Here is a 21,294-nt window from a genome sequence, read left to right on the forward strand (position 1 = left end):
TCATGCCACTGTCGCTCCTCTCCAGGCTGCGACTCCTCACAGACGGGCTCCTGACCACCGGCGGCACCGCTTGCCCCACGTCCTCCCCGCACCAGTCCGAGCTCAGGACGCAACCCATGTAGGTGGATGGGGGTCCTGACGTCAGGGATGTCTCCACCTGCTATCCACCACTCGTCCTCGTCTTCCCGGTCCACCGCAAAGCCTCGAGATCGGGCTCCCGCTCAGCTGTTTTTGTCAGTCGGAAAAAGAGGAGATGGAGGCCCTTCCCCTTTTCCTGGCTCTGGTACAGCCTGGCTCAACTTGCTCGAAGAAACAGAGGGGAGGATATGCTCACCCACCCCTTTCCTTTCAAAGTACACTTTAAAAACAACTCTTACTCAACTCCATGCTGGCACGTGGGGACCCATTATTCTACTTTACCCACGCACGCGTTCCTACTTGCCTTATTCCTTCGACTCCCCAGTATCCATCGAGACTTTCTTCACTCTTTTCCACCCTTCCCATCCCAAAAACACACCTCCCTTTCCCTCTCCTGCCTGCCCTGCCTCTGCCGCTTAGCTAGCTTACCTCACTCTTATATATGCGCACACAATTACCTCTCTGTTCTTACCCCCGCAATCCCCCCTCCCACCTTCCCTCATCTCATCTCCTTTGGGCTTCCTGCCCCCAGATGCAGGCGGCCTCCCCTCGGCCGTCTCAGTCCCAAAGCACATTGTTGGTATTGTCTGAAAAACAAGCGAGAAAACCACAGCGGTGACGGCGGCTGATAGGATGCTCGTCACGCCTCTGACTCAAACTCAGACTCTCTGTGCCCAAGTATGTCAACAACATACGATCCGTTCAAGCCAAGACAACCTGAAAAAGGACCCGACGAGTGCAGCGTGGAGCACTGAAAATGCCGCGCGCGTTTCTCTCGTCTTGTTTATTTTGAAACTAATCTGTTCAGTGTTGTGATGGCTGCGCATGAGCTCACAGGGCCTGAACAAGAGAGAGCGGACCCCCTTAAAAGGCAAAATTCTCCATGCACCTCCACAAGCCCCCCGCCCTACCCTCCACATCTTTGTTATTACAGGCCTTTTTGCCTCAAGAGAGCCTTCCAGGAGACCTTCCCCGATAACGAATCCATCCCTGAGAGACTAGTAGACCCCCTAAAGCATTAAATTTTACAAGCTCCTCAGTTTTCTTTCAAAGGTTCTGCTCGCAGACGTGAGCTCAGAATTCAGTGTTAACAACTCCACCCCCCCCTCCTGATTTTACATGCTGTGAAATTAATTCCTTCTAATCAACTGTGAAGATTCCTCACTTGTATACTGCGATTTTGCACCTACAAGATATATATTTCGTGTGTATGTGTGTGGGGCGGAGGGGGGGGGGGGGGTTTCCACAATATTTATTGTCCAAAGTATCTTTCAGCTTTAGCAAGCAGCATACTTGGCAGGAACGGTCTACACTCAGTATGTCGTTTGGATGAACAAAGATTTAATGGCTTATTTCTGGAAGATGGCGAAATGAGGAAAAGGTGGAACAACAGAGTGAGGAATAGGTCAGAGGGAAAAATCCAAATATGGAAAAAGCGCGAAAGGGGGTGGCGGTGTAAACAGAAACAAATCCATTTTATTCACCCGATGATGGAAATTTGGGTGCCAGAGTTGCGAATGTGTTTTGGTTGGTTAGGCATTGATGTGGCTCTCATTGTGTGTGGCTTGACAGCCTATTTGTTGGGCTAAAAACAAAACAAAAATACAGGATGGGTTGTCTATAATGAGGCTTCATAAAGTATAACAAGGCTAACAGTCTTATATCTCACTGGTCTTTTTTTCATGTTTTGTCTCTCTATCCAATTTATGCAACATTAAGATATGAACAAAAAAAAAACTTTTTTACTGTATGCAGTCATGGAAATGAATAAAATGATGTCTGTGTCATATGTAGTATGTTTGTATGTAGAGTATTCCACTAAATTCAGATCGACAATACGCGACTGTAGTTACTTGGGATGGGAACATTACAATTTGGAAACTTTCATTTTGGGGAAGTTGAAGATTTTTTTTTTTTTCATTTAATTTTTAGTCATAAAGTTCACAAAATTGCAATTTACCGGCTCTCCACTAGGGTAGAACAATTGCGCTCAAATTATTTTAGCTTTCACTCACAGACTATTTGGGCACAAACAGGGGCTGTCTGTTCATTTCTCACATTGTACCGTCGTGGGATTTTTGGCAATATGTATTTAACAAATTATTTTTAACATTTTCATTACGTAGAAGCTATGGGGTTTATTTATCCATCCATCCATCCATCCATTTTCTGACTCGCTTTCCACTCACAAGGGTCGCGAGGCATACTGGAGCCCTGTCCCAGCTGTCTTTGGGCAGTAGGCGAGGGGACACCCTGAACCAGATCGTCAGTCATCAAACATCCAAAACTGTAAATGTTTGTTCAAGGGCAAAAGAAATATGGTGAGTACAAAAGACGGAAACAGAGTGCCGAGGTCAGCCTGCTCAGTCATCATGGAAGGGACGGGAGGAAGTTGATCTTAAAAGTTAGGTCAAGACTTGTCATGTCCAGAATGATGTGATGATGCTGCAGAGAGAGAGAAAAAAAACCCTCCACTTTCAAACTCTTTGTGCAGCATAAATCAGACTGCCAAAAGCTTAAAAACAACGAACAAAAAGCTAGCGAGTAATGTTCCAGATTGGTAGAAAACAAACTTCAATATTTCAGCAGCCAAGCACGGACAAGAGTGTCAGCGATGTTATTTTCCCAGTTATTTGTGTCCAGTTGTTTCTGTGATGCTTTTTTTTAACTGCCCGAGCGACACCAAGTTTTCACATGGATTCAACTGTGAAAAACGGTGATCCCAATAACAACATTCTGACAGTTGCCAGAAGTTTATGAATTTGTGTTTTCTTGTTCTTGTTTTGTTGGTTCATTTTACAATGACTCGACATTGTTAACTTTGCAAGTAAACAAGGAGGCCAGTTCGTTTTGTTGGTAGGCTATAATAGTTAGTTACATGCAGGTGCAGAAACACTCCAATCTCATCTTCTTATTGTTGGTTGTTCTGGTCCGCAAGCCTCCTCTTTAGCTCGGAATTCTCCTTTTGCAGCATTTTGTTCTGAAAGTGACAAAACAGTGATCATGTAGGAGAGTATTGTACATATGGTATATTGTATCATCATTATAACCGCGCGGCTGCCGACCTTGTGCCTGAGTGCCTCCACGATCAGGTCTCGACTGCCCCTGACGCTCTCTTCTTTTTTCGCGGCTCGGAAGACATCGCCGATGGCCGAGACCAGCACGTACGACTGGGAACAAGTTTTGGAAATTGGGAGACGTACCGATAGGCCGGGGTACAGTTGGTGTTAAATGTACGCATGCTCACCAAAGTCTCGCTCTTGAACAAGTAGCAATGGTACATGTCGACCGCTGGGTGCTTGGCCACAAAACCGAACACTTTGGGCGACGAGGGCAAGACGGCGCAGAAGGAAATCGTGGGGAGGGGGCAGGTGTACAGCAGAAACTGACAGGAGGATAAAGTCTGTGTCAGACGAGGATGTTTGAAGGTCTTGGTTTTTAGGGGGTGTTGCGCACCTTGGTTTTGTTTTCCAAGATGTCAATCCCGCTCAGAGACACAAAGAGATGGACTTTGCTCTTCTTTGCAGCCTTTTCTGAAGCGTATGGGTCGGGCGTCTTGTGGATGACAGGGGACAGCTTTAAACGGCGTTTATCACAACATTATGTACGCCTTCAAATGAGATCCAATGTGAGAAACATTTTTTATAAAATGTCGCTTTTCCACCTTGGGTAAGTAAAGTATGGCCCGGAAGCCACATCGAGTACAACCCCAAGCATTCTTTCATTTGACGACACAAACACTTAGACTCATCTAAAGCACCTGTGTGAAACACATTTTTGTCACAGGCCGCATCGTAGTTATGGTTTCCCTCTGAAGGCCAATGACTGTGAACCCTAATAAATGTATGATTTTACCTCATATTATCACATATAGGCCTATAAAACAAATTGATGGATAACTAGTTTTGAAATCCTAAGCTCGTAAAAACTTTTGTTGTACTTTTCAATGTATTTTAAAAGGTGGCCAGACTTGAGGTTGACACGTTTTTAAAGTTTCAACAACTTGCAACAGGAAACCCACGCCCCCCAAAGGCTAGTTAAAATATCCTTAATTGGTAAACTGATTAATTGGAAATTTAAAACATATATATTGGTAAAATACACAATTTCACGTCATGAAAATGAATCGCTCAACTATTTTGCGTATACATTTTTACTTGGCGGGCAGCATGTCGGCTCCAATCTCCCTATGTAGAGTTTGCATGTGCATCCTCAGATTTACACCTACATTCCAAGTACATCCATCCATCCATTGTCCGATCCGCTTATCCTCACAAAGGTCACAGGGGGTGCTGGAGCCTATCCCAGCTGTCTTCGGGCAGTAGGCGGGGGACACCCTGAACCGGTTGCCAGCCAATCGCAGGGCACACAGAGACGAACAACCATTCGCACTCACACTCACACCTCGGGACAATATGAAGTGTTCCATTAACCTGTCCTGCATTTTTTTGGAACGTGGGAGGAAACCGGAGTACCTGGAGAAAACCCACGCAGTCCCAGGGAGAACATGCAGACTCCACACAGGGAGGCCGGAGCTGGAATTGAACCCGGTACCTCTGCACCGTGAGGTCAATGCGCTAACCACTGGCTCACCCACCGCGCTGCCCATTCAAGGTATATGCATGCTAAATTAACTGAATTCTCTGCATCAGGGGTGTCCAACTATGGTCCTCCAGGGACCCTATCCAGCATGTACGCAAAGTCTCACTCATCCAAAAAAAATGATTCAAATGAACCGCTCATCAGCAAGCTCATTTGACAGCGTCAATCAAAACAAACTCAGAAAAAACAGATGTTTGGATTCGCCTGTATTGGATCTTATTTTCTTGTCCAGGTGTACTTTGTGAGACACCATGGAAAGGGTGCAGCTATATTTGGTTACCTTGAGACTCTGAGCAGCTTCCTCCAGGATATTTAGCCCGTTATGGCGGACCACCTCCACTCGGCCGAGAAACTAGTGTACACAACCACATAGGGTGATGCATAAACCAGGCTTGTTATATCCCAGAATTTCACCGCACCGAGATCTTTTGATTGAGATTGGACTGTACATTATTCTCCGATTTGCTGAATTGTCACGCTCAAGAATCGGTCGAAAATACTTACCTTTACTGTAAAAGAGATCTCATTGTCATCCTCTGTGTCACTCATCCTTCCTGCGAGAAGATTCAGCCAAGTGGCCAAGAGCTCTTATTTATATACACACAACGTAAATATCAGTAATGAAAAGAGAAATGTAACTTGAGCTTTCTGTTTTGACAGTAGACAATAAAGGACTTCCTTTAGTGGACAGGACTAAAGTCTGCTGGAGTTAATGAATAACTTGCGTCTTCCTTATTATCTGTTATCAGATATCCTTGGCGACCAGTTGCAAATGAAAACTACGCAAGAATTTAAACTGGAAAGGCATTTTAGGACAGACAAAAGAACAAAACAAAAAAAAAAAAAAAAAAAAAAAAACTTGCATATGACCCGGATTTAATATGCTTACAGTAAGAGCCACTCGGTGAGTCTCTTGTTACAGGCTGTATAAGTTCCAACAGTGACATGATGAAACAAGAGGGAAAAGGCAATATGAGGGGAATTCAAAGCCTCAAATTAAGTTGACACATCAGAAATTCTCAAGATACAAATTTACCACAGATTTAGTTGTGACAGCTTTAGAACATGGCCCAACCTTTGGAGGATTCTTTTTTTCTTTCCCAAATTGTGTTTGGCCTTAAATGAAATTTTGAGGACAGATTTACAGTAGTACTACACTACAGTGGTCCCCTGCGTTTTAAAGCACTAGCAAACAAAAAATAAAAGCCAGAAATTACAGTGATCTCGTTTGTGCTAGGCTCGGAATGTGAGTGAGCCATTTTATGAGATGGGTCTATGACAGCCGAAAATTGCACATGAACTCTCCCTATGTCAATTCTGGGACAGACTGTTAGAATGGAGCCAACAAAAGCATTGTGGAGAACCAACATTTATCATTTAAAAGTGCCAACATTTGTTTTCTTCCCTCTCCAAAAGAATTCGGTGTTCCAATTTCATCCCATTTAATCATTTGCGCATCTAGGAGTTGTTGACCGACATCTGCTCCATGGCGTCGGGGAGGCTCTGATCTCCCGCCTGCTTGTTCTTCTGTTTCTTTGCCTTTTTGGACATCTCCTGGTCGATGGGCGCCGGTTTGACAAACTTGATGATTTCGGTCATACCTTGATAAATAGCAGAGACAGGTGGACAAATCTGGTATTACAAAGCAAGCACAAACAGGATATTTGGTCACCCTCCTCCTGTGCGGTGTATCGACACTATTCGCAGGAGACAGAGATTGAAGCCTGCTACAAACGGCAAAAATACTTGAGTACATCCTGAACTGGTACCTCAAAAAAAGCGTACGAAACATTGAATGCCAATGCCAAACAGAGAAGATTAAGGATCACCTTGCATGTATCCACCTCTTCACGATTTTAATCCAAAACATATTCTTCAACCCAAATGCAATCATCATTGGCATTCCCTCCAAGATACTTGCCTCATGAGGTGTCACTTGGCATATAAGCATACTGGTGATGAGCCAAGTTTGCATGCACTACACAAAAATGTGCTTTTCTTAAAAGAAAAAAAAGCCTCAACAGCCTGAAATTTGCAAGGTTTTTATAGTACCTGGAAAATCGCAGGTTTTACAAATCATCACTGTTGTGTGAAAAAATACGTCGGTCCAATTTTGTCACCTTTTAAATGTTCACATGAATGTAAAAATGGTTTCAAATGGACATCATGTATTTTTCACAGGACAGTGACAATATGAAAACAGGCAAGGCTTGTCAAGTCAAGTTATTCGAGTTAAAGCCAGCTCAAGTCTAACGAATACCAGGTCAAACTCGGGTCGAGTCTGTCAAAACATTTCACCAAGTTCCCAGCCCTACAAAAAATGGAAATTTAAGTCTGACTTGACTTAAGTGATGTGACTAAAGGTCCCCTCCCGCCGCCACCTCTGCACACGGGTTCAACAAAATTTCATGGTCGTGTTCTTCATCTTAACAGCTTTCAGCACGGTCACTCGATTTACCGGGCGGCATGAATTCCCTGAGCTTCTCAGGAACAAGGATGCCCTCTTCTGTTTGGTAATTCTCCAGGATGGCGCACATCACGCGCGTGGTGGCGCACATGGTGGCGTTAAGCATGTGAACAAACTCTGCCTGGAAACAGGAAAAACAGGGAGCGTCTTGAGGTACAGCCATCGATGAGGGTGTTTCCAAAAATAGTTTCCTTGCGCAACTACCGGTAATCAAATTAGATGTCTTTCTGCAATGAAAATTAAGTGCTGTGTTGGGTAAAAAGGAGATGAAGAGAATCGTAGTTGTAAGTTCAGACTCCTACATGTATGTCGGTCAACTGTAACAAAAGAATAATTTTTGGAGAAAAAAAGAGAAGTCTGATGTTGTAAAGCTTTTTAAAAGTCAAACCCAAAATGTCCCAGACATCGATGGTTGGAAACCTATCGATGCATAAGATTACATTTGTTATTTTCTTCTTCAAAATGGTCACAGAAACAAAGTGGGGCCTGAAATTGCACCCTCTAAGGGGAGCCGTCAAGTGGCGAAACGCATGATGTCTCACTTCCTTCATCGTGACCCCACTGATACTCGCACCCATTAAACACTTACAATAACCAAAACTTATCGATTGCTGCATTCCCCACCTTGTCCATCATCTTTTTGGTCTGTCCGTAGCGGATACGCAAGCGTCTGGCCTGGTAGTCGGTGCAATTGGAGCAGGAGACCAGCTCTCGGAAAGCACCTGACCCTGGGAACCAGGCCTCCAGATCCAACTTTTTACTGGCGGCGTGATTGAGGGCACCTGAAGATGAATGAGATGAGAGTTTACTTGAATTCAAACGACTGAGGAGCACATCCTTAAAGGCCATTTCAGTTTCTTTCTGTTAAAAATAAGCAACTAGTGCTTGCGAGTTGTCTGCATTGGCAGATTTTCTCAAAAAAGTGCAGAGTACTGCTGGTTGTCATCTGTTCACTGATTGGTCGATGGTAAATTGCTATTTAGCTGCAAAAAGGGAATGGGATGTGTTCCTGCCAATGTATGTGTCAATAAAACCACGTTGCTGTGGATCTGGTTTGTCATTAATGGCAACAAGTGATTTGTTTCGTTTCACCTTCTTTCTTTTGGTTGGTCCAAGAGCAGACCATATTTCTACAGCCGGTTCATGTGTGGGCTGTACAAGCAAGCAAGAGCAACGGCTTCCCTTTTCAGTGCTGCCGACGTAGCGACACTGTGGCTACATTTTTCTGGTTTCAGGAATAGTCTTGTTTCTTCTAATAGACGATAATAAAATGTTACTCCATTGGTATCCTGACTTATGACTGCCCCTATTTAGCAGTTAAAATTGTGGCGGCTTTTCTAGAGGGTGGAGAAAATTCATGGCATTTTGAATTCATTTCAATGGAGAATATTGATTCGAGATACAATAATGTTGTGTTCCAAGCTCGGTCACGGAACAAATAAAACTCCTAAGTCGACAAACTAACCACTGCACTTTAATCAAATGTAAAACCTCTTAGTCGTTGAATGGACTCAGAGTTACACTCCATTATTTTAAGAAGATTTGTATTTGCATTATTTCATACAATCCACCTCAACAAAATGAAGTTGAGTTATTTCAAATATTTTTTCTTGTCAGCTAGGTCAACACGATTGGACAACGAGAGGCATTTTAAGACCTTTGTCAGCGTGAAGATATTTTAAGAATATCATTCTTTGGTGACTTTTAAGAATTAATTTTGGAAAATCAAATTGAAGCGTTTTTTTTCAGGATCTGTGGACAAACTACATGTTAATAGATGGTGTTTCGTGGGGAAAACAATTTATTGTGTGTTTCAATATGGTAAAAGATGTGGTAGGTAGGAGGTCAGACATACCAGAGACGATGTTGACGATGCGATATGGAATCCCGAGAGACTGGTAAAATTCCTCTGCGGTCCCGATCATTTCATCAAACATCTCCCACGATTTTCCGTCGTGCGGTGACGCGTAGACAAATTGCTCAATCTAAGCAGGGGTGGGGGGGGCGGAGAGAGAAGACATTTCAGTGCCACTTTAAACGGATCAGAACCATCTTGATCTAACAAGGCCAACCTTCTCAAACTGATGCACCCTGAAGATGCCACGTGTATCTCGGCCGTGAGAGCCCACTTCCTGTCTGAAGCAGGTGGAGAAGCCGCCGTAGCGTATGGGCAGGTCCTCGGGCTTGAGCCACTCTTCCCTCAAGAATGCCGCGATGGGCTGCTCAGAAGTGGCGATGAGGTACTTCTCGTCGATGGAGTTGTCGTCTGCTCGCTCGCTCCCTTTACCGATGACCTGCACAGAAACCCACAGGAGGTCAACGACTCAAACTCAAGACAAAAATTGCCCAGGGCCAGCATTAAGAACGCAGAAACATAATTACAGCGGTGATCGATCAGTAACAAAATGCTCACTTCCCTTGCAGGCTAATGGTACATCTTATTCATTCCAGCTATATATTCAAAAGTAGCAATGATCCTCTTTTGGGGAAACGCCGCAACCCAGTTTTCTTCTTTACCATTCTGTTATTTTCAACAAATTAGTGCCACTCAAAATAACATGTTTGTATATTAACGGTGGATAATGCGAATGGCTTTATGAATTGAAGGTGGAGAATTATACATTAGCAAACAGGCCGACTTATGCTTAAATTGTTTTCTGTATATGTGGAATAAATGACAATGAAGCTTTGAAAAAAGCAGAAGTCAGTTTGTAATTATCAGTGTGGTTAAGATGTTGTGGTCTTCATGGAAAATTATTGCCAAACAAAAGCAATACCGGAAATTCCTGTTCAACAATAAACTACAAAAACGCACAATTTCAGACTTTCAGATTGGGGAAATTTTTTTGCTTTGTGAAAAAGATGAAAGGGATAAATGTGTCTTGGTTAAAAATTTTTCAGAAACACGTTTCACTCTCTCTTTTGGGATGATTTACCTTGTAAAGCTCGTCATCAAATTGGCTGAGCTGGGCCACTTCCTGCATGACTTCTTTCCTCATAAAGAAGGGCGTGTAAAGCATGGTGTAGTTCTTGTTGTGCAAGATCCTCATGGCGTAGTTGATTAGAGCCTGTTCAAGGAACACCAGCGGGCCCTGAACAACAAGAGAGTCAAAGAGTAAGAAAAGTAAAAGACAGGAAAGGTCGGCGAGCGTTTGTGGACATGCTCTACGAGTTCACCTTCAGGAAGTAGCCTCGACTCCCAGCCACGACGGCCCCCTTCTCCCCCTCAAAGCCGTCAATCATGACCACCAGGTCAACATGTGAGTACTTCTTCTGGACGCTGCAGTCACCCCATGTACGCTCCACCTTGTTGTCCGCATCCTGCAAAAATAGCGGCAGACACCAAGATGGGATTACTAACTGTAACTTCCGGGGGGGAATTCTTGAATTCAGACACACACCTCATCGTTGCTGATGGGCACAGATGGGTGCAGAAGATTTCCAATCTCCCTCAGGTATGAGAAGCGTTCCCCCTCCAGCTTCAACCGTTCACTATCAGTTTTTAGCATGGCCTCATCCACCAGCACACGCACCTTCTTGATTTGGGTCACTGTTAGGGCCTACAGAGAGGGGAGGGAAAGAAAGGAAGGAAGGAAGGAAGGAGGGAAGGAGGGAAGGAAGGAAGCCACAATTAAAATGTAAAGATGAATTACTCATAAAAACTCTTAAAGGGGACAAGTTATGGAAACTTGATTTTTAATGACTTGTATGCAAATTGTTGGCTCTCTGGATGACTGGTCTCTGGATTATCATGCCAATACCAAAAAGTAAACCCATCTGCAGTGTACGGATGAGCGTTAGCTATGTGTCCACTTCATGCACCACATGCATGCATCCACAACACAAATCAACAAAGAATTTGTCGCTTGTTGTTAAAAAACTATGTTGCCACTAGCCCCGCAAAATCATAGTTCCAACTCCAGTCAGACAAAAGCCGTAATTGCCATTGGCCCAGCTGCACAGATGGCAAGATAAGCAGTGGCACCTCCTCCCGTTAAAAGTCAAAAATTTCCATCAAGGAGGTAAAAGCTTCGTACGTTCTTTCTTTTTATGGAAGACTGTCAGAGATCTTTTATGAAAACTCCTGGGGACTCTTTTAAATTGGGGGGGGACGTTTCTCTATTTCGTGCAAGTGCAAACATGTAATCACTAAAGTACCACATACCGAGAGTATATCTGCCGTGAGCGCCTCCAGATTCTGCGCCGCTTCAGGGATTGACTCATCTTCCCCAACGGGTTCTTTCCTCTTCAATGACATAATGGGTCAAAGGTTAACAAAAAATAAATAAATAACTTGACACACCTTTTTCTAAAGGTCAAGCCGATACCTTCATTTTTTCCCCGATACTCTTGCTGCAAAGGTTTTTTGCTTTGTTGAGGTTGTCTGCAGTGAAGCGGCCTGTGTGAGACAGTGAGCGATGCATTATGGGAATACGTTTCTCATGGACAGCACTCATGGCAACTTCTTTGCAAGTGATCTCGCACAATCATAATATAGTGGAGTGTGCACAAGAAATCAAAGCAACAAATAACACTGTGTACTGTATCTGCAGTGTGGGTCACAATGACACGCGTGGTGGAGTCAACCAGCTGGGCGAGGTTGTCAAACGAACAGTCGGTATTGCGTCAGACTGCACGTTCTTAGCCGGCCAAGCTAAACTAACTCAACGTCATGCATCCCACATAGGTATTTAATTAAAACTACAGTGATGTTTGTGTGTGTAGGTGCCCATTTTCGACATTCACACAGTTAACCAAAAACTGTTGCCTTTTTTGGCTTACTTTCCTGGCTGAATGATGCTAACATTAGCACCATAGCGAGGTTGCATATGCAGACTTGACACATCGCATCAAACCCTTGTGAAAAACGCTATCTGTCACGACTAAGTTAAAGAGACTCTTTTGAGGTTTGAAATGAGAACAACACGGTAAGTTCGGGGAAAGTTAACCACGCCCATTGTAAAAAGTTTAATTGAAAAATGTTGAATGCACTGCCGCCTGCACTGCAGGTGAACGCGAAAGCCACTGCGGCGTTGGTCTGGGTGGAAACAAACTACATATGGATTAAACACTATTTTTTAAGCGTTTCCATGTGCATTTTTATGCCGAACAGTGGCAATGTTCTTAAATTATCGGTTCATTTCACGTGTTAAACAACACGCAACTAAACGACAGACGGTAGATACAATATTAAAATCTGTGAAATCGTTAACGGCGTTACACTGACGTTAGCATCAGTGGCTACGATGTTAGCATTCTCTCCTGTGACTGAACGAGGAGGGAGCATCTTACACTTTCTCCATTCTGTATCCGCGGCGACCAGCTTGTCGACGAGCGTAACATCCTTAAAGCGTTTCCTTTGACCCTCACGGATAAGTTCAGGATCACCGCCTTTGTCTGTCCGAAAAAGGTCCAAGTCGAGTACCATGTCTCCACGCTGTCCGACACCAAACGAAAGCCGGAATTGAGCTCCAGCGTGTGTTGCGCTTCTACTGTGTTGCCAGATTCTGCGACTCCAGCGACGAAAATGCACCATTTCAACCTCAACTACGCTTTATTTGCTTTGACTTGATTCACTTAAAAAAAATCATGGTTAAAGATAAAAAAAGAACGAAATAAAGGTTTAGATATAGTTACGGGGGATATTGCATCAACCTATGGGAAGGGTTAACACGCTTCTGGCAACCCACAACATCGCATGAAATACACGGAGTAAAACTCCCCGACGGATTTTATTTAAGTGCCAGTCAAAAGTTAGGACAAAACTTCAAATTCAAATGACCCCATAGGTCAATAAATTCAAGCTATTAACTTTTGATAATGCACTGTTGTGAAATGAAAGACATTCCTGGGCATACAGCATCACAAAGCTGGCTGAGAAAATACCAAGATATCTGAGCAAATTTCAGATGGAAGGTTACAAGAAGTATTATTTATGAATACAGGAATTTATTGTCTTGACACATCAAGAAAACATTTTCCCGCTTTTTAGGGACTAACACTATTTTATCTATTACTGGAAGATCATGTTGTCATGTCGTATGTCGTTTACAACCACTAGAGGGCAAAGTTGCTCGACATTGCCATCTTGATCTTGGCATCTCATTACTTTCTGCCACACGCATTTTTAAACAAACTTACTGTCGTTTGTTGACAACTCGAGATAATCATATATCGTAGAGTGACTGTCACATGACACATTGAATACACCCGAGGGTACTTTATTAGATTTTGGGTATAGAAAAGCAATAGATAACATACTATACAAAATAAGTCGTTTATACATTACAAAGATTGTCTCCTCTACTCTGATGTCTTGTACATATGTTTCACAGAAGAGCTTGTATAAAAAGTTACATCATTAACTGTACATCATATCATAAATATCACAAAATGCATAGTTCACAACCAGTGCAAAGAGAAGGAGAACCCATTTTAGTGGGATGAGGTTCGACACAAGGACTGCCAGACATTGGAAAAATGAATCTGTGTAAATTGTGTTTATAAAAGCTGACTACTACTTGAATTGTTCGTTGAAATACACACATTACAATCCAACAAGTCAAAGTCAATGTGAGTACTCATTGTCCATCGTACACAAACTTGACTCCTACTCACAACTTAGAAAACCACAATTCACACATTCATACTCATTTGAATATTGTTCTGGCACAGTATATATGATTTAGTGTAATACACATACACTGATGTAATAAATATCCATCCAACTACACCACAAATAGCTTATTCATAAAAATCAGCAATCACAGCATTGTGACATTTGCTTCACAATATTTCTTTACATAGAACAGGAAACTTTATGAGAACACTTGTTTCGGAGTACGTTCATTTCAAGCTGTCATACATCCTGTGGTGCAAATAACTACAATTAATACAATATCGACACATTTCTTAGGTCAAAGTGCATTGCTGAGGTAGAAGTATAATGTTCATGGGGCACATCAGCGGTAACAGTTTAGCTTCCTACATCTTCATTTCAGGCCACTTAGGAGAGGTTAGCGGCTGTCATTAACTTCAGATGGTCCACTACAGGTTATTAACTTTGGCTGGTATGGAATGGTGTTTTTTTTTGGGGGGGGGGGGGGGGTTCTGTTTGGTTTTTTTTAAATAGGTTATCAGTTAAGAAAATATAGGGTAGCCTGTAAAATATCAGCAAGAATATAAAAAAGTATTCTCATTTATTTCTCCTTTGCATTTCCTTCTCTGCCTTCCTGCTAACTGCTTTCCTTCATCGCCTTCTCCGAGTCACTGATCGCCTGCTGCAAAGCCCGTCCAGAAGGTGACATGGCAAAATCTTGCTCTGAGATATTGTTTATCTTGACATAGCGGCCTGGCGTGTGAAGGCGCACTTGGTGCAGTTGTGAGAAAAGCAGCAGCAAGTCAGCGGTCAGCCTGTAGCGGAAGACCAGACCCAGTTCGGTGGGGATATCTGCCTCCTCTGAGTAATTAAATATCGCTGCCATGTACTTGGAGAGGTCCCTGCCGTCAGATTTGGCTCGGCCCACTTCCGCTCCGATGAGGCTGACCATTAACTCAGAACCCAAGAGGTCTTGTTCTGAAGACCCACCTTTGCGACACAGACCCTTGGAGCAAATAACCAAGACAAAGTCGCTTTCCTGCATCCGATGGCAGAACCACTCTAAGGTTCCTTCCTCGGCCATCCTCAGGGAATCCCAAAGGTCCAGACACACCTGGGGGGGGCAGATGACAACTAAAATCACACTGAGCATTTGTTGTGGGAAAGAGTTCTGTCATTATCCCGATATGTAGCTACGGTATGTAGGCCTACCTAACCGGTGGCTGCCCCACCATTTTCTTTCACATACAGTCAGTGTGACAAAATTAACCCCAATCCATATTACGTATGCCATCGAAAATTAGTTAGCACATTTCTGTCGCACGCTCGTAACAAAACGCCAAGTGGACTACCTGAGTCGCCATGTGTTGCTGCATGAAGGCTCCGAGCTTCATGACCGCATTGACGTGGGCGGGCCCATCATTACTGCTGTAGCAGATCAAAAGACGAGGAGGGTTCTTGCATTTCTCAGACAGTATCATCACTTCCTCCTGGGCCTTCACTTCTTCCAGCTGCCTTATTGACTCTGAGAAGGAGGGTACATAGTGTGTTTACAAAATGTTCAACACAACATATCAAAATACTGAAATAAATATTTGATTTGTTCATAAAATAAGAGTGTACTCTTGTAATGTCATTTCAAATGTTTAAACTGCTTTTTGCACCTGATTTGATGTTCGACTTGTTCATTCGTGCACAGTGACACCGCCTGATAATGACCCACAGGATAACAAAAATGGCCACTGCAGCACAGCACAGGGGAAGCAGCAGAGTCCAGCTCGGAGATACGAAGACAACTTCTGAGGGCAGGAAAATTGTTGTTGTTGATTTTTTTTTTTTTTTTGTTTCAAGAAACATTGACCTCAGCATTGAAGACATAGCCGTCACTTCATTTAATTCTGTCTTTGTTTCCAATATTTGTTGAGATAATATGTTGTGGCTCACGTTCATGATGCAAAATAAAAAGTGCTCTGACCATGTTCAGTTGCATTTGAAAGCAATTTCACTTCAAACACGTACCTGAGTGCTTGACCTGAAATCTGAACAATTTCCTCACGGCATCAATTTCGTTTGCGGCAATCTGGAACATAAATGTCATCAAGATAATTATTCACATGGGAACTGCCATTGTGTTCTCAGGAGTATTTAGTGGGAAATCACAGAAAACATTAGCATGAGCATCTGTTAAATTCCATATAGTCATTTTACCTCGCATGTGTAATTGCTTCCTTCTATGAGGTCTCTGAGCTCGAAGCTGTGGTGGGTTCGGTTTAAGGAATAATTCTAAAGAAGAATACATTGAATTAATAACCATATAAAAAAATCTCTCTCTCTCTCTCTCTCTCTCTCTCTCTCTCTCTCTCTCTCTCTCTCTCTCTATATATATATATATATATCTCCAGTTAGTGTATTTGGATCACTTACAGGTGCAATCTCTGTGTACGTGGTCTTGCCGTTTGCTGAACAAATAGTGAAGTACGTTTTGATGCCCAAGCTAAGAGGCGCCAAGTTGAATGTGACGGTGATCACAGTTCCTCTTTGCTGAACCTCAACATGCTTCGGATACCAGTCTACAAAAACAAGCAACAATTTTTCATGAATGCAAAGCTGGAAGTGAAGTATAAGATATTCACAATTTTACAGTGAAAACTCCAAATTTGTTCTAATTTCAAAGCAATGGTCAAAATGAGGTTTCAATATTGAATTGGTCATTTTGTTGTAAAATGTGCGAAAGTCGAGACGGATCTTTGTTTCCTCACCTGCTTTGCAGTTCTGAAATCCATTTTTCTCTTCACATGCTGCAAGATCACAACATACATTAGTTACTACAATTGCGTGTGCTGTATTTTACTTGAACTGGAAATACAGGACTGTGTGTGTGTGTGTGTGTGTGTGTGTGTGTGTGTGTGTGTGTGTGTGTGTGTGTGTGCATGCGTGTGTGTATGTATACACAGAGGATATCAAAAGTCTTACACACTCTTGTTCAAATATCACGTTTTTGTGATGTAAAAAAAAAAAAGAAGACTCATTTCAGAACTCTCCCCCCCACTAATAATGTGACATATAACTTCAACAACTAAATTGAAGGGGAAAAAATATTTTTTTTCAAGAATTCAAGATAAACAATTGAGACTGTGGTTGCAAAAGTGTGCACACGCTCATAGTTGGGGATGTGGCTTTGTTAATAAACAAATACATTCAAGTCATGTTAAATGGGAGTCACCAAACGCCCCCCCCCCACCTTTCGAAGTGCCTCTGACGAACCCCACATAAATTTCAGCGGTTCTTATTAGGCTCAAGGTTTTGTGCTGACACTGACTGGTATTTGGAACTCTTCATAATTCCCTCCCCCTTAACTAAGGCCCCAATTCGACCTGAAAAAAAAAAAATCATCTCCAAAGCATGATGCTGCCCCCTCGATGCTTCGAGGTGTTGTGGTGTGATGAAATTCATGAAAAAGTAAAAAAAAAAAAAAAAAAAAATGGTTGGGTTTTCGAAACAAAGACATTCGTACTGTTAAGGATCCCCAGTACAAGTATTGAATCTAACATGATTTGCGTGCAAGTACACAAGTGCGTCTTACAGCGTGTGGTGAAGATCTTGCTCCGATAGAAGCGCTCCCACCTCTCAGGCACCGGCACAGCCATAACAGTAATGGCATAATGGGACCCAAGGGGGAGGCCGGGAAACGGGTCTGACTTGTAGACCTGCAAGAGGACAAATGCTGTCATGAGCAGTTTATTTCAACAAATGATGTACCTGCGATGGTATGTCCTGATATAATATTTTTGGAAGGGATTTCTTACTTGGAAATACTGGCGCTTTCATTTTATTGTTTTTGATACGAAATCACACTCGTTTTTTTCAGCACTTTTAATCAAAGTTTGTTTGTATTTAAATGTTCAAATTCATGGCTAAAAGCCTTAATTTTGTGTGACTTCATGATTTTTACAAGTTACATTTCGAGACTTCAATTTTTGAGGTCGATGTAGACGCTTTTGGTGGCGGGGAAGGTCCCCGGTGAGAAATACCTTTTCGGCGTGAGAAGCTGAGAGCGTGAGGTTTCTCCGGAAAAGAAAAAGCTGACAGGAAGCAGCGGAACCTGTCAAGGGCTGCATTGTCACCTGAAAGCCTCGCAGGAAGGCAATACCTGCAACAAAAGGAAAAAAGAAATAAAGTAAAATGGCATCTTCATAGAAGACTAAAATGCGTTCCGCAAGACATTCTTTTGGAATTTTCTCAGACATGTCGGAAAGGTGATGTTTGAGTTCATTTGTTCTTTCTTTGGCGCTCAGGCGCTACATTCGGTTTTTCCAACTGCCAGATGTAGGTGAGTAAAATGTAGGTGAGGTAAAAATGAACAAACATAATGATGCGCTATCGATTAAAAAAAAATGTTTCTGTTAAATTGAATTATGAATGAACTTTTTTTAAAAGGAAATAAATCATGCACGCATTTGTGTATAACTTATACGTTTTGTGTTATCATGTACAATGAATCAATCAACGAATTATCTAATGACGCAAATAAATAAGGCTTAAAATAGAACAAATATTACAGGACTCATGAGAATGTAAAAGCTAAGTGGGCTAGATGAAAGAATGCAACGGGCCGCAGGTAGCCCGCAGGCCATATTTTGCATATCTTGCTCTTCCTGACGGGGAAGTCAGTGATTTACAGCCTAAGCTACCATTTGATAGAAAAGTTTCGGCCCACGTTGGGAGCGCTCATACTGTTCCAAATATGAAAAAAAAGAGAAAAAACAAAAATGATTCAAAATAAAGCTGTGAGCTATGGTTTCAATTGGGTGTAATATCATGCATGTTGGTGGTTATTGTGGTAAAGCAGTGCATGTCAGATCCCATTTCGCTTTGACAACCACCGTTTAGCGTAATTGGCATCAATAAATGTTCCAACGTGCAAACTCTGATACATAAAACCACAATATTTTTATGAGCTGAACTGAAATAAATCATGTCCATGTCAAGCAGCAGCAGCTGTGGGCAAGGGAGGTTCAGTCCTGTCTGATATGACTTACGAGTCAGTTTCCAATTGAAAAGTGCTTTTAACATACTGCATAAAATGAGATTGGGCATACGGTACAGTACGTGTGTGTTCAGGCGCAGGTCAACACAACACACCATATTGGCTTGGCTTCCAGGAGACAACAACGGTGTCGGAATTAGGATCCAGATTGGGTACAAACTCGACTTGCACATCAGTGGGCGCTTGAACATAGTGCTGACAGATGCTGGGGTCCTCGTCACCCAATAGCTGAAGACACGGCCAGGGGATGCAATCTGAGGAGGGAAGGTAAACATAGAAAACGCTTAGACATTCACGTTTCATCGCTGTCCTGCGAAAAACATAAAGATCCTTTTTTTTTTTTGTCATTTTCAACATTTTTTGCGTTGAGTGTACGTGTTTGAGGCATCCTTTTAAAAAAAAAAAAAAAGACAAAATTTGGATGAATGTGTTTTTTAACAGGACAGATAGCACTTGAAGAGGCAGCGTTTCATTACATTTAGCTTAACTTTACATTTTGTGGGCGGCCGGGTGGTTCCAGTGGTTAGCGTGTTGACCTCACAGTGCAGAGGTCGTGGGTTCGATCCTGGCTCCGGCCTTCCTGTGTGGAGTTTGCATGTTCTCCCCGGGCCGGAGCTGGAATCGAACCCTGTACTGCGAGGTGTGCTAACTAGCAGTCCACTGTGCCGCCACCAAAATGATTAATCAGAGTTAATTCTTGTAAAATATGGCAGTAGGTTTCCTCTGTAATACTTCTTTCTTGATGCCCACTGTAATCGATGTCTGTCAAATGTTTTAGAATGATAACGGACACTTTCAAGCTGTTGCATCTATTTAATCTGGTGTCGACCAAATTGAACAAATGTGACATATAAACAGCATATCAGCCTCAAATGTATTGACATCTAAAGAAATGCAAACAAAAAGAGTCCCACTTACTTCCCAACACATTTTTGGAGGTCAAGCCAAGAACTTGATTGATGTCATCACTGGTTATTCTGCAAAAGTCACACCCGGGTCTCCCCTGCGGGTCACAGAAATGCAATTAGTATCAATGGACTCTCATCCGTTCTTGTGGTGAAGTTCTGCACATTCCTGTAATGACCACTGTGAAACACCAAGGACTCGATTTTGGTAGACTAGCGCCCGTACGCTTGGTGTAAAAATGTGCATAATTTAATTTTTGTGTCAGGATGAGGACTTAGTGTTTCTTCCGCACCTCCCGGCGCATCTGCAAATTCAGTTACAAAAAGTGCACTGGATTTTAGACTCACAAAAAGCGAGTCAAATTCACAGCACTGGTGGTGTGTAACGCGATTTTAGTGTATTTGATCGAGATGCAGGCAGTCAAATTTTGCGCTCCGCAGGTGTGCGTAGTATCCACCATTGGTATCCGTCATTGTATTTCACTCATAAATATGACACTGACTTTGGAAAAGCCCGATGAATGATTGCAAAAATTGATTTATCGAACAGACTATAGGCTCATGATTCTCATCTCAAAAATATTTTAAGAGCACCCCTATCACTGGGGGTGGAGGGGTGTCTCACAAAGATGCATGATTGCTGGCACAAGGCAATCTCCAATTCCCCATGATACATTCACGGACAACGACATCATCCACAAGGGGAGATCTTGCAGTTTACTTGCCAGTGTCATGCACGGACCCCAGCGACTCTATTTCTATTACCGCAATGTCAAGCATGGAGGACCGCATCGGAGTGACCCCCGCCTCCCATCCCCAATAGTGGTGGGGATGCTATTAAAATATTTTTAGGATGATAATAATGAATCGATTTCTACAATTCGGATGGATTGCCTCATGCTAGTGTCATATTTATGAAATAAACTACCATGAACACACGCGTCCGTGGAGCGCCGAATCGGGTCTGCCTGAGCCTCGATTGAATAAATCAAAAATGCCTTGGAACCACCAGCACTGCAAAACTGCCCATCTTTTAGCCAGTCTGCAATTTTGTCAACTATTTGCCACCAAATTCCGAGATGCGCCACTAGGCAAGGAAGTAATGCCCAGTGAGGCGTCGGGCATCTAAATTCAGCAGCATACAGAACTCAACCATTGCCCCGACGATGCGCCCCTTTTTACGCTCAGCGCAGACCACTTTCTATTTCTGTTACCAACTTATCAGGTGCATCAGGGGCAAGGTTGCTAATGCGCCGGCACTCCCTGACAGGCGCAAGAAGGCCCCAAACACGCTAGACTAGATTTGCGCTGACACGAAAGCATGCGGACACAAGTTTACCCAAATAGGGCCTGTGATATTTGTGGTGTATAGAGCCAGTTTCTACCAGAAAGGAGGCACAAAAGACTCAGAGCAAGTGATTTTGGGAGACTTTGACATCAGCTTTCCTTGACAGACACACACACACACACACACACACACACACACACACACACACACACACACACACACACACACACACGCGAGACAGGGGCTGTA

General features: G+C 42.9%; 3 protein-coding genes across 4 annotated transcripts in view; all 3 read right to left on the minus strand.

Moving 5' to 3' along the window:
• Positions 1-1,459: 1,459 nt before the first annotated feature.
• LOC109511719 (PTB domain-containing engulfment adapter protein 1) lies at positions 1,460-5,512 on the minus strand. The gene is made up of 7 exons (XM_019862973.1): positions 5,245-5,512; positions 5,021-5,092; positions 3,595-3,693; positions 3,386-3,523; positions 3,204-3,308; positions 3,017-3,118; positions 1,460-2,583 (listed from the first exon to the last, which is right to left on the minus strand). The coding sequence occupies exons 1-6, from the start codon at positions 5,287-5,289 to the stop codon at positions 3,050-3,052; spliced, it is 528 nt and encodes a 175-aa protein (XP_019718532.1). The 5' UTR covers positions 5,290-5,512; the 3' UTR covers positions 1,460-2,583; positions 3,017-3,049.
• Positions 5,513-5,602: 90 nt separating this feature from the next.
• sars1 (seryl-tRNA synthetase 1) lies at positions 5,603-12,699 on the minus strand. Its single transcript, XM_019862968.1, has 11 exons — positions 12,500-12,699; positions 11,536-11,606; positions 11,373-11,453; positions 10,609-10,767; positions 10,385-10,528; positions 10,144-10,299; positions 9,280-9,501; positions 9,063-9,192; positions 7,832-7,989; positions 7,199-7,328; positions 5,603-6,341 (listed from the first exon to the last, which is right to left on the minus strand). Exons 1-11 carry the CDS (start codon positions 12,633-12,635, stop codon positions 6,199-6,201), a joined length of 1,530 nt encoding a protein of 509 aa, XP_019718527.1. The 5' UTR covers positions 12,636-12,699; the 3' UTR covers positions 5,603-6,198.
• A 713-nt stretch (positions 12,700-13,412) lies between these two features.
• Positions 13,413-21,294, minus strand: part of LOC109511767 (interleukin-17 receptor D) — an 8,482-nt gene continuing 600 nt past the window's right edge. The window contains exons 2-12 of one of the 2 annotated variants that reach the window (XM_019863055.1): positions 19,771-19,855; positions 18,948-19,106; positions 17,837-17,955; positions 17,389-17,512; positions 16,565-16,603; positions 16,230-16,375; positions 16,014-16,088; positions 15,825-15,885; positions 15,470-15,601; positions 15,158-15,330; positions 13,413-14,919 (exon numbers count right to left, since the gene is read on the minus strand). In XM_019863055.1, the coding sequence (XP_019718614.1) occupies positions 14,443-14,919; positions 15,158-15,330; positions 15,470-15,601; positions 15,825-15,885; positions 16,014-16,088; positions 16,230-16,375; positions 16,565-16,603; positions 17,389-17,512; positions 17,837-17,955; positions 18,948-19,106; positions 19,771-19,855 (1,590 nt within the window). In that variant the 3' untranslated portion in view covers positions 13,413-14,442. Of the gene's footprint in view, positions 14,920-15,157; positions 15,331-15,469; positions 15,605-15,824; positions 15,886-16,013; positions 16,089-16,229; positions 16,376-16,564; positions 16,604-17,388; positions 17,513-17,836; positions 17,956-18,947; positions 19,107-19,770; positions 19,856-21,294 lie in introns of both variants that reach the window. The other variant, XM_019863054.1, reaches the window with a different exon arrangement.

Source organism: Hippocampus comes, unplaced genomic scaffold (assembly GCF_001891065.2).
Source record: "Hippocampus comes isolate QL1 unplaced genomic scaffold, H_comes_QL1_v1.1 scaffold1, whole genome shotgun sequence".
NCBI classification, from domain to species: domain Eukaryota; kingdom Metazoa; phylum Chordata; class Actinopteri; order Syngnathiformes; family Syngnathidae; genus Hippocampus; species Hippocampus comes.